The sequence below is a fragment of the Gobius niger genome, assembly GCF_951799975.1.
Source record: "Gobius niger genome assembly, chromosome: 21".
Classification (NCBI taxonomy): Eukaryota; Metazoa; Chordata; class Actinopteri; order Gobiiformes; family Gobiidae; genus Gobius; species Gobius niger.
In genome coordinates, this window is record NC_136872.1 from 4,397,180 (window position 1) to 4,409,584 (window position 12,405).

General features: G+C 40.9%; 1 protein-coding gene across 1 annotated transcript; it reads right to left on the reverse strand.

Moving 5' to 3' along the window:
• Positions 1-4,073: 4,073 nt before the first annotated feature.
• Positions 4,074-11,182, reverse strand: LOC306980722 (up-regulator of cell proliferation-like; the record flags this gene model as incomplete). Its single annotated transcript, XM_079580151.1, has 3 exons — positions 4,074-8,719; positions 10,828-11,052; positions 11,137-11,182. 3 exons carry the CDS (start codon positions 11,180-11,182, stop codon positions 4,074-4,076), a joined length of 4,917 nt encoding a protein of 1,638 aa, XP_079436277.1.
• Positions 11,183-12,405: the final 1,223 nt, after the last annotated feature.

Genomic DNA, 12,405 nt, shown 5'->3' on the forward strand with positions numbered 1-12,405 from the left:
TAATCTACTGACCTTAGAATGAGTTTTACTCATGGATCTATGATGGTTTGACTCCGCTCCTCTTTGCTCCACTGCAGTCCACAAGCCACAGGTGTCAAGTAAAAAAACCCGGCCCAGTCAGTCTGTGTTTTTGGACTGAAGTCACTGACAGGTTTTTCTGCTTTAGACCCGTTACGTCTGAAGAATAAACTCTCCTCCTCGTCTCTTCTGTAGATCCTAAATCCTTGAATCATTTTCACTGTTTACATTCCACAAAAGTTTACTGCACATTCGCCTCTACATCTTGTTCTATTATCTGTGTTAGCGTCACAGCGCCTCACACAGGCCTGGAAGATGAATCACACCGTTTTCACAGACCTGAGCCGACCCATGTGGACGCACACATTTACTAAACTGGCTTCAGGCTTACAAAGAAAGTTTCTGAAAACATAAGCGTTTTGTCTTCGTGTGAATACAGCCTAAGTGCTGCATTTGTCATTGAGCCCCTGTCCAATCAGAGACCATCATTGTGTGACCTTTACCGTTCCTTGTACTACATTGTGACAGCAGCACAATGTAGTCAGGACTTTGTTTGTTTCTGTATGGTGCTCCTCTGAGTATTCCTCAGAGTATTTGTAATATTAAACTATACTCAAATAGAGATCTGTCTGTTGTTTAATGTTAGGTTCTTACCTGCAGAACTTTAATTATGATTGACAAACTAAAAATGATCCGAACACACCCTCATTGGTATAATCATTAGTACTTTTCATATTTTTAGCGATGCAAGTCTTGTATAAATGAGATTGAGCTGTGACCTTTCAGCGTTTATGAGAGACAAAAATCTCTTTGTATACTTTTGTTCACACCCAATGATCTATACCCTTTAATTGACAACCACTTCATTGTGGAGTTGCAGTTTACTCACATTATTTCATTCGTTAGTTTGTGTGTGCACTTTAAAGCCATCCTGAGGCCGCTTAGGAGTATGGAAAACAGAATTCAACATAAGACCGTTAACGAATGTACTGAGTTGTCATTTGAAAGCAATACTTTATTTGTGATTAAATAAATTTGAATCTAGATGGGTGTGTAATAGACAAAAACTTTCTCAAGTAAGAATGTAGTGCAATGCCAGAAAGCACTGTACTTCAGTTGCAAATGTACAGTTACACACAGCTCTAGTCTGCAGCACTAGGAAGGAAACAGGAAATGCTGGCCCAACAGACTCTCAGCGTGAACTCCCTGCACTTATGCTTCTTACACAGTATATACTCACCTTGCTAGTGATGTGTATATTTATTTAAACAAAGATACAAATACACCGCGCTCCATCTGACTTTTTTCTCTGATTTTCCAAACTGTCAACTCAAATGAGAGTCGGCATAATTTTCAAGTCTTTAACTGGTAGAGGATCATTTAAACGTGGTTGAAAAAATCTCCCAGTGATAACAGTATTTTTTTCAAAAATAAATATTGTAAAAAACTCTGCTGTTCCAAATTATTATGCAACTCATCATTTCAATACATTTTAAAGCTTGTAATTAACTTAAAATGGTCATTTGTTGTATTTGCAGCATTAGGAGGTCATATTTACTGAAATCAAAAGCTATTTCAATCAAAAATTATTAACAGGTCAAGTTATATTTTACCAAAGGAGCCCTTGTGTGATAACAGCTTCAAAATTCTTAAATCCATTAAACTTGTGAGTTTTTGGACAGTTTCTGCTTGGATTTCTTGGATGTTAGAATAGCCTCCCAGAACTGCTGCTTGGATGAAAACTGCCTCCCACCCTCAAAGAAGCTTTGCTTGTTGATGCTCCAAAGGTTCTCAACAGGGTTGAGGTCAGGGGAGGAGGGGGTCCACATCATGAGTTTCTCTCCTTTTATGCCCATAGCAGCCAGTGATGCAGAGGTTTTCTTTACAGCAGGACATGGTGCGTTGTCATGCATGATGAGGATTTTGTTAGGGAAAACACGGCTCTTCTTTTTGCAGCATAGAAAACAGTGGTCAGTCAGAAACTCCACATATTTTTCAAAGGTCATTTTCACACCTTCAGGGAGACTAAAAGGGCCTAAAGGGGCCGACCAGCTCTCTCACCATGATTCTGGTCCAAAACATGACTCCGCCCCCTCCTTACTGACATCACAGCCTTGTTGGGACATGGTGGCCATTTACCAACTATCCGCTACTCCATCCATCTGACCATCCAGGGTCACATGGCCTCATCAGTGAACAAGACTGTTTGAAAATGAGTCTTCATGTATTTCTGAGCCACTGCAGCCGTTTCTGTTTATGAGCTTCAATGAACAGTTTAGAGGAGGCCGAATAGAAGGTTTATGCACAACTGCAGCCTCTGGAGGGTCCGACACCTTGAGATTCTAGAGGCACCAGCAGCTTCAAATACGTGTCTGCTGCTTTGTAGCAGCAGTTCTATTCATCTGATGTATTTGTCTAGCTGAAACCGTACTTATTGTGCCTTTATGTGCACAAACCCGTGTGTGTCTGAATCAGCCACAAATCTCATACGATGATTACGCTTAATCTTTCATGAAATATCGAAGGTTTTCATACCTACACCAAGGCATTCAACTATTTCACGCTTTTCATCAGCAGAGATCCTTGTTCTTTCTCATATTGCTTGAAAATGTTGGTCTGCTTAATAATGTGGAACACCCTTTTTCAGTAGTTTTTCCCTTAACTGGGCTTAACCTGAAAACTGATCATCCCAGGTCTCTGAGATTAATGTCAGTGATTCAAAGAGCCTGAGACACAAAACCATCCATGAGTTTCATTGAAAAACTTTTTTTTTTTTTTACCTTTTTGAAATACAATTTGCATAATAATTTGGAACGCGTTATAGACCTATCATTTTCTTGTGAAGACTATGATATACAAAGAAAGATATTTTAAATAATAGGAAAGGGAAAGGGACCTTTTGCAATGGTTGAAATACCTGATTCCGAAACTCTCAGAACAGTGGTTTTATCTGTTACCATGTATCAGCCTTATGTCATGCTTTAAATATATGCCAGACATAATGAGGATTAAGACTCACTTCCAGTTTTCAAACATGCATACTCCGCAGAAGGGATCATGAGGACAACAATCTGTAGAGTCAGTGTATGTATGTATGTATTACCCCGGGCCAGTGTGATTTCGAAATGCACCTGGAGAGAAGTTTCACTCCTGGTCCACCATCACTTCAGAAACTATTCACAGCCAATGATGTATGATATACTGCCGGTTCTAATGTGGTGCTGGTATTGAAGAGCGCAGGATGGATCCTTTTTGTCAATTTTTATGCCCCCGTTCCATCCACTTAATGTATGGTCTGGAGCTAAAGATTTCACAGAGCAGGACCACGAAGAAGTTGGAGACAGGTGAGGAAGTAATGAAAAGCAGTAAAAGTTTGCTCCCTTTTTAATAGGCTTCACATTTAGCATTCACAATTTATTCACAAAGACAATCGTTAGTTTTTAGGAGAAAAAATATAAATAAGTAACCAATCTTTAAAAATAGTATGCAGAATTTGCAGTTGTTTGGGCTGTTTTCGAGGTTCAGGAGGTTCTGAGTGGCAAAATATGGAGATTTCAAAGGTTTGTGTCACAACAACAAAAGAGTGATTGAAACAAATGCATGAAACCAGAAAGATTTGATTTAGATCACAGTTTACATAACTTATAGAGACGTATGTGCGTGATTTTTACTTGCATTTGGACTTTCCCTGGATTCTTTTATGCTTTATCTGATAAATCCTTTTACCTCAGCTGCGGACATGCGGAGATGGGGCCAAGATTGGAACACCCGGGAAACATTTAAACCTGTCTCTCCAAAATTCCACAATTTGTGAGTGTTATCTGTTGTACTCATGAACAAAGAGGTTAGCAAGTGCTGTCTTATTTATCACTTTTTCCACCTCAAGTTTTCAGCATTGTGGCAAAAAAGGACTCTGTTTTACATAATCATTGACCTCCATGCGCAGAATTTCAATTGCTCCTGTTTTGCACATGAGCAAACACTTGAACTGACGCCACATTGGGTAGATTGTAAATAGAATCATTCTCTGCCCACTAAAGAAAGAGTGTGATTGCCTACTTAATGTTAAATGATGTTTTTAAACTTTTCACTGCCCTGCTTTTGGTTATTGACATCCATATGTTGGGGATGTCTGCAGGCTCGGCCTGATACACTTGTGCAAACTCCTTGTTGAACTCCTTTAACATGTACTTCCAGTAGTCCGATGAGTCAAGGCTGATGTCTGGAACTATTTTCCAGTCTGGATAGATTTCTCTGTATTTTTTGTAAGGCTGCCATTTGCCTTTTGTCGCAACACTTTGAAACCGCCTGGCACTGTTTACTATTGTTGAGCATATGTCTGTGGTAAGTTTGCCTGTTTCCCATTTGAAATTGCCCAAAGCCTGTGGGCGATGCAGGGATGCAAAGTGTTCAGAATGTGCACTCCCTGATGCTTCACATGGAGCTTGACAGAAGGGACACTGTTTCCCACAGCCAATCATTTTGTTGAAAAGCTCATCCTGTGGCTTCACGTGAAGTCTCTGAAGTCTCTTCTTTATGTTTTTATCTTTGTTTGGAAGGGATTGTCCCAGATCATTAACACAGCTTGTCAGCCAAAAGGCAAATGTGTCCATGTCTGCATTGTTGAGGACCATGAAAGTATCGAGAGCTTCTTTTGAAATGGCCAATTTATCACCAAGTTCCTTGCATATTTCTTCAACTAAAGATTTGACATTTTCAGTATCTCCTTCTTTTGCTTTGGTGACTGCATCTTCTATGCTGCGGACACAAGACTGAATATGTTTCTTCTCAAAGTCATAAACAGCAGATGAACATGCACATATCTTGAGGAGAATCCACTCCTTCACATAGTCCTCATAATGCCTTGTGTATCGGAGGAAGTCATGAAATCTATGCTTTTCGAGCAGATCCTGTAAAACAGAGTATTGGAAGTCTGTCCGTGTGTGAAACTCTTGGTGTGTCTGCATTTCACCCATGATATCAGCACCCAAAGAGCGGTTAATGAAGTCTTTGACAGCCACTTTCAGACATCGCTCTGTGAATTCCACTGCTTTCTTATGACACTGGTCTTGTTTATTGAACACATCTTTAAAATCTGCACTAAACTTCTCTTTGTTTTTATTTAGACACAGGTAAGGATCATTTTCACTGAGGAAATCTTCCTGCATTTTCTGAAACTGTCTGGCTGCTGTTGCACAGATGTGCTGTTTCAGAGAAACCTCAAAGTCCATGTCCTTGATCATCTGATCATTGCTCAAATCTGTGTCAATAATGTGCAGAATCTCCAGGATGAATGTTTCATGGTAATTGTTTTTTCGCTCAACTTTTTCACTCACAAACTGTTGACAGGCTGCTATGATTTGTTCGGCTGAGTTTTGTACATTCACAAGAGACTCATTCCTGACCAGTTCGTATAACTGTTGTTTAGCTTTTTTCCACACATCAGCAGTGTACTTGAATGGACTCAGTCCACAGTCCATGAGACTCTTTTTGCTTAGTTCCTCACAAGCATGACTCCCTTTGTTTCTCATGTTCTCTCTGAGGTGCGAGCCCACATTAGCAAAGATATCTAAAGGTTTTTGTTTGAAGAATTCGAGGTCTTTTAGTGCTTCGCTCCACATTTCATCAAATTCTGTGTCTAGTTCTTCGTCTGTCATCTGAGCATGTTTCTTTCTACAGCTTTCAATCAGTTTATTAACCCTTTTTTCTATTTCTTTTGTGTGTTTCTCCTTCACTCTGTCTAGCTCTGCCTGTCCTCGTTTCAGATCTACAGCGACATGGAGCTCATTAAAGACAGAAGATTTTAATTGTATTCCAAGCATTCTCGTACAATTTTCAAACTCCTGTTTGTATCCTTCAACTAGATAGACATGACCATCCTTTTGTTCGAAATATAGAACCAAATTATTGAGAAGTTTCCTTTCCCACTTTGCTAATTCATTAATTGCTGACATTTTCAAATCAGTGTGAAGTTGTTCAATGCTCTGGTGTTCTTGAGATGCACAAGCAACTGTTCCAAAGTTTTTGATTTTGATTTCAGCATTTGTACTCCAGGTGTACATGGCTTTCTTGAACTCCCATTCCCATTTGTTGTACTCCGTGCACAGTCTCATGTATGCATCAGCCACAAGGCTGTTTCTGAAACTGAAGATGAAGTTTTCATGCTTCACAGCGTTCCACAGACTTGTTATCCACTCACGGAACTCTAAGATATTGTTAGCAGTTGATTCATGATTCTCTAAAATGTGCATCAAGTTTTTCTTGAGTTCATAGACGGCTTCACTGTATCCTGCATTGACTGGAGCCATCGGAGGGTTTCCATTCCACAGTCCTGGGATGTACCAGTTTCCAGTGTCAGGATCATAGTCCATCACATCAGTGAAGCTCTTATTCTCCTCTTTTCTCTCCATTTTAGCAGCGGCCTGAGTCATCTCATTTAACTGCTGCAGGAGTAGTTTTCTTTCTCTGAGGTTCTTCTCATGAGCTGAAACATCTGACACTTTTTGGTGGACAAACTGACAGTTAGGCTTTCTCCCAACTTCTTTCATTCGAAGGAATGCTTGCACAACAATCTGCAGGATGTCTTTCATTTCTGTGGAATTCTCTGTTGCAGTATTGATGAGAGTGATGTCACTCAACCCTATTACAAGAGTTGCCAGCTCGTTGTCATGTTCGTGACTATTGTCGAGCTGTGCGAGTTCTAGAGACTTGAGGCCCTCAGTGTCAACGATGACTAAGAAGTCACAGTTGAGGCTTGTTTTCATTTCTTCACTGATTTTGATGAGTAACATAAAGGCACCTCTGGTGCATCGACCACTGCTCACAGCAAACTGCACTCCAAACATGGTGTTGAGAAGAGTGGACTTCCCTGTACTCTGAACTCCTAGAACTGTGACCACCAGGATCTTGTTGTTAGGAGACACCAGTTCATTGAGCTGGGCCAGAACATCACTCACCCATCTGAGAGGGATGTTAGAGGCATCTCCATCCACAAGCTCCAGAGGAAAGCCATCAAGCAGCAGCTGTGCACAGAGTCTGGGCAGATGCTGTAACTGTTCACGTGAAGGATCACTTTCTGGGAGAGACAATGAGGCCTCATAGATTTGACCCATTTCTCTGAAAAAGTGTTCTGTTCCCAGTGAACTGTTGGAGAGTTGTTCATCAATTTTTTTAAACTCTTCTTTGTTGTTAGATGACTTTGATTTTTCTTTGTACTGCTCTCTGAGATCTGACAGGTTTTCAGAAGACAAATTATCAAGGTTTATTCGCATCCACTTTAGGAAGTAGGACCGCTCTGCGACTGGGGACAGTAATCCTTTTATGAAACAAGACATTGCAATAGAAATGTCGCACTTGTTTTGTTCCTGGAGGAGATACAATTTACATTTCAGAAGATCACTTTTGTATTCCTCTATGTTTTTAGAGCCAGCCCTTTGAAGCCTGAATTCCTCTTTTTCTATAGAGGTCAATTTTTTCCAGATTTGGCCTTGTCGTGGCAGCTGTGTTTTCTTGAATACCAGTGTATCGTGGATTTCTGCAGTGATAGCATCTGCATTTCGTTTGGCATTCTGGCACTCTGGACGGTCTTCATCAACCTGTACTCCTAAGTTATGAGCCACGCTCGTCATCTCCTCTATCTGCAGCCTTAATTTTGAGTCTACAATGAACTTTCTCATTATGTTCTGTAATTTCTTGACAAAATTGGCATCATTCATTGTTTTCGATTTCAACATTATGTTGCCTTTGGGCAGTTGAATCTTTGTTGCAACTTCTTGTAAAGCACTTCTATTCGTTTTTTGGTTACCAACGAGAAATATGTGTGCCCGACTTTTTGTCATTAAGTGTGTGCATTCTGAATCAACATTGTCAAAAAATACAAAAACAGCTGAAGACGTCTGACATAAAAAGGAAAATTGTGTTTCAAAGGAGGCAATATCACCATGAAGGTTCACTACTGCCACTGGTTCATCAAAAATATCAATGTTCTTGTTTCCACAAGGAAGGTACCAGGTCATTTCAGCAAGTCCATTGGAAATGGTTCTTGGACAGTCTCCCCCCTCCATGTCGCGATGGACAAATGTGTCATGATACTGTTGAGAATTGCTTAGAAGTTGGTTTAGAGTTTTAGATTTGGACAAAGAGCAGTCGCCAAGTCTAACAAAGGAGATCATTGGAATTTCAGAGTGAACAATGCGTTCTTCTTTGAAACCCTTGGTTTCAGAGAGGGATTTAGGCCGGTACCTTTTGACTATGTCTCTCAAGGCCCAGAGCATCAGGGTGCACTGGTTTGAGTCACAGTTAGGAAGCAGCAGAGGAACAGCAAACTGACACATTGACATTTTTCGAGATAATTCCTGCTGTACAAAGCCATCAGAACAATGAAACAGAGCTGTCATAATATCAAGCAGGTGTATTCTGTCACCTAAACACATCGCACTGGTTAAACCATCCAAATCAAATACTGAATCATCATCCGTAAGTTCACCAGCTGACATATTTTGTGATGTATAGTCTACATTTCTGGCTGTCACATTTACCATCATCAGTTTCTTTAGGAAATACCATACTACATCTGTGTTTGATTCAGGTGGCGCATCAGTAATGGATTTCTGATCTATCTGCAGAATCTTGTCCAGGGACAGCTTCTCTTTGTAGTACTGCTGCAGACCGAGGACTTCCAGTACATCTTCAAAGCGTGTCTCTGTGGGATCAAAACATAACTTCAAAATTTGGACGAAAAGTGATGATGATGACGTGATTTGTGTCCAGGAGCTAATATCAGAACAGACAGTATCCAGGTTAATGTCAGAACATATCCAGGCTAACGTTGGAACATATCCGGGCGAACGCCTGAGCATACAGTGGTATAAAAAAGTATCGGCCCCCCTTTAACTTTTTGACATTTTCCAATTCAAATTCCAATTTTATCCAATTCACAAAGAGAGGGAGTTATCTCAATCATCTTCAAACAAAATCCTGATGGGAAACATAAAGATCCCAAATTCCATTGATCCTGCTTGTGATACTCGTATTTTATCTAAATGTATTGCTTAAAGAACAAAAAACATAATTGGAGGTTTTATAAACAACGACCAAGCAGGTTTTATAAAGGGAAGATTTATATTATACAAACATTTGACAGCTTTTTTGATGCCTCATAGATGCGCAAAAAAAAATTGTTCTTGCATGTCAGGCTAATTCATCAAGTTCCAGGGGCTAAACAGCTAGCTTACGAGCTAAAGCCATTTGAGACCTACAAATGTCTTCTTCTGAGACACTGAAGAGGCACCAAGACCCCCCCACACCTGCAGCACAGTGGAGGCTTCACAAGAGGCGCTACTGGAAACAAGGAAGGGACAAAGGAGACAATGGTGAAAGACTGTTGTGGAGCGGAGGAAGCTGCGCAGGGGGAAGAGGAGGTGGAGGAGCTGACCAGTGCGGGACACCACGCTCTGAAACAAACAGGAGGCGGTGCACTGGTTCAGAGGATCAGAGGAGACTGAAGGCAGCTAGGTTTCCTCTGACTGATACAGTCGGTACCCTGACCTCCATAAACATGCTGGTCAGGATGGCCCACAATGGCAGCATTCTCAGTTGCAGCGGCTCAGGACAAACACCCCAACACTATTTCGTTGTACTTTTAGGTCGGTGGTGATGAAAGCCTGAGAGCTTGCCGTGGTCTCCTACGAAGCCCCAAAGCGACAACAGAAACATTATTCGCCTCTGTCATGTTGCTTGCTCAATAAAGTCGTTTCAATCAATATTAATTTCTTTTCTTTTTTAAAGTGTCTTAAGGGGAGACACTGCAGGCAAAACTCAATTTTTTTCAGTTTTCAGGTTTTGGGCCAAATTGGTCTCTGAACATACAAGCTTTCACCCGGAAACCAAAAATATCCCTAATCTTCACAAAAACATGTGTAAATATTGCGCTGATTCAATGTTTGCCCATAGACTTATATGGGAGAACACAATTTCAAGGGCCTTTTTCTCAAAACACATTTTTCTGTCATTGTGGCGACACTATGTCCACGTCAGTCGGACCTAAAGACTTCAAATTTTCCAGCCTTGGACTGAACAATATTTGGAAGATTTTTTCAGAGGGATTTTTTATTATTTAATCCCTAAGCCCCATTTATTGAGTTTTGAATGTCACAAAATAAGGCGAAAATTAAATGTTTACAAATGTTTCCACTAAAAACAGCTTATTTTAAAACTAAACAAGAAATCCTAAATCCCCTCTGAAAAAGTCTTGGTAACTCATTCAACAATAAAATGAAACAATAAATTTGAATGTAGCTCTATCCATTATTCAGATTTCAGAAATTTGGGGCATTTTTTGGCATAAAACACCTTGTTCTTATATGAAAAGATAAAATGACAGAAAACTTGCAATGTATTTTTTTCTCACATTTATGCCAGTGATCGACAGCAACAGTTTCAAATTGATATCAGTAAATATACATTTTTTCCCTATTCACCTGCAGTGTCTCGCCTTAAATCCTATTTTCACAATTAAAACATATTTCACTGGAGCTTTTTGTTTATGGACCGGTAGGATATATTTTGGCCCCCAGGGAAACTTACTTGGAGACCCCTGGTATACAGCCTTGGCCATGGGTGCTAAATGAGTTGGCGTAAACAGAAAGCTCATTTGTGGGTGTTTTTTTACTTTTAAGTACCTCAGATTGAATGAGCAATTGATTTACTAAATCAGTTAAATGAGACTTCCACTATCCCATTTATTACACGTCAACATCTATTTGTCAAGTACATGTGATGTTTGATTTCTTATTTTTTATCACTACATACTTGTTCCAGCAGAGGTCGCTGTGGGCTCCCTCTTGAGCCCGTCCTTGAGCTGCGCACACACAGAGAAGAGGTAGTCCCGTCCTGGCTGCAGGTCTCTGATGGTCAGACTGGTTCCATCAGTTTGAAGCTCTTTCACCACCTCTTCTCCTCTGCAACAGCTCACAGTGTAGCTCTCCACTTCACCAGCAGGGGGCTCCCAGAACAGAATCACACTGACGTCACTCACTGAAATATGCAAGAGGGACAGGTGCTGCAAGTTTATATCATTTCCAGTAGACTCAGTATATTTAATTATAGCGTAATGCATACCTCTTACGACAGTGGGCGGGACTTGTATGCTTTTGTTTGCAGACATTCTTGCACCTCACCTGTAAATGAAGAAAAAATCATGACAATGATAATAGTCAGGCCACATAGGCACTGCTATTGTGCATGCACTTGAAGACAAGGCAACAAAAGGTTATGTCGAACACAATGACAATATAAAACTGCTGACCACATACAACTGCTAATGATACTCTATTAAGTTCAGCAATGCTTGACCTACTTTGAGTGAAGTTTATGGATGAGAATGCACTTGTATGCTGTACGCCTTAAAAGCTCTACACCAGGGTCTCTTTAATAAGCCACCATTGCATAAAAATAAACCAAATGAACAATTTTTTTTTACATAGTAAATAGTTAGATAAATGTTCAGAAGAGGATCCATTTTATGATGAGACAATATGTTAAAAATCACTCTAAAACACTCACCTTCAGCACTTCCTCATGATACAACATGTTTATGCATTTTCCTCCAGATTTTCATGAAGCTGAAGAGTAGACTCAACCTGGATGGCTCCTCTGCCTCAGTCAGTGTACGCTGAGTCCTCCCTTCGATATCCTGCCTCTGCATAAACACACCCTGCCTAAGTGTTCAGCCACTTACGATTGGCCTCCCTATCAGCATTTTTCAAAGGAGACATTCGACAAGATCTTATGACCTTGTTCATCCATCCATCCATTTTCTTCCACTTGTCCGTTGCCGGGTCGTGGGGGCAGCTGTTGGAGATGCCCAAATCACATTGCACCAGCCCCTATGACTCCTCCTGCAGGTGGTGGGTCCACGGAAGAACGGCCTCACGATTAACCGGGCCTGTTGGTCACTCATAAGGGGCTTCTGAACCGCTCTTTGTCTGACTCGTCACCTATAGGACCTGTTTGCCCTGGGAGACCCTACCAGGGGCACGACGCCCCCGACGACAGAGCTCCAGGATCATTTGGGTGCTCAAACCCCTCCACCACGTTAAGGTGGCGGCTCCAGGAGGGGATGACCTTGTTCTTTCATTAAAAAAACATCTAGTATTCTGCTTTATTCCTGCTGAGTAATGCGGATTAAATCTTCAATGAAGGTTCTTGAGTCATCGTCTGTACTCTGTAGTTGAAGTCTCTCATCCAAAAGGCTTCGTCAGCGAGCTCCGGTTCAGCTCAGCCTATGGATCTGTTGTTGGCTGAGTCTCATTGGTGTGACAGCGCCCTGTCAGCTGGTTGCGAATGAGAGTAGTATAGTATATTAGCTGACAGGGCGCTGTCCTGCCA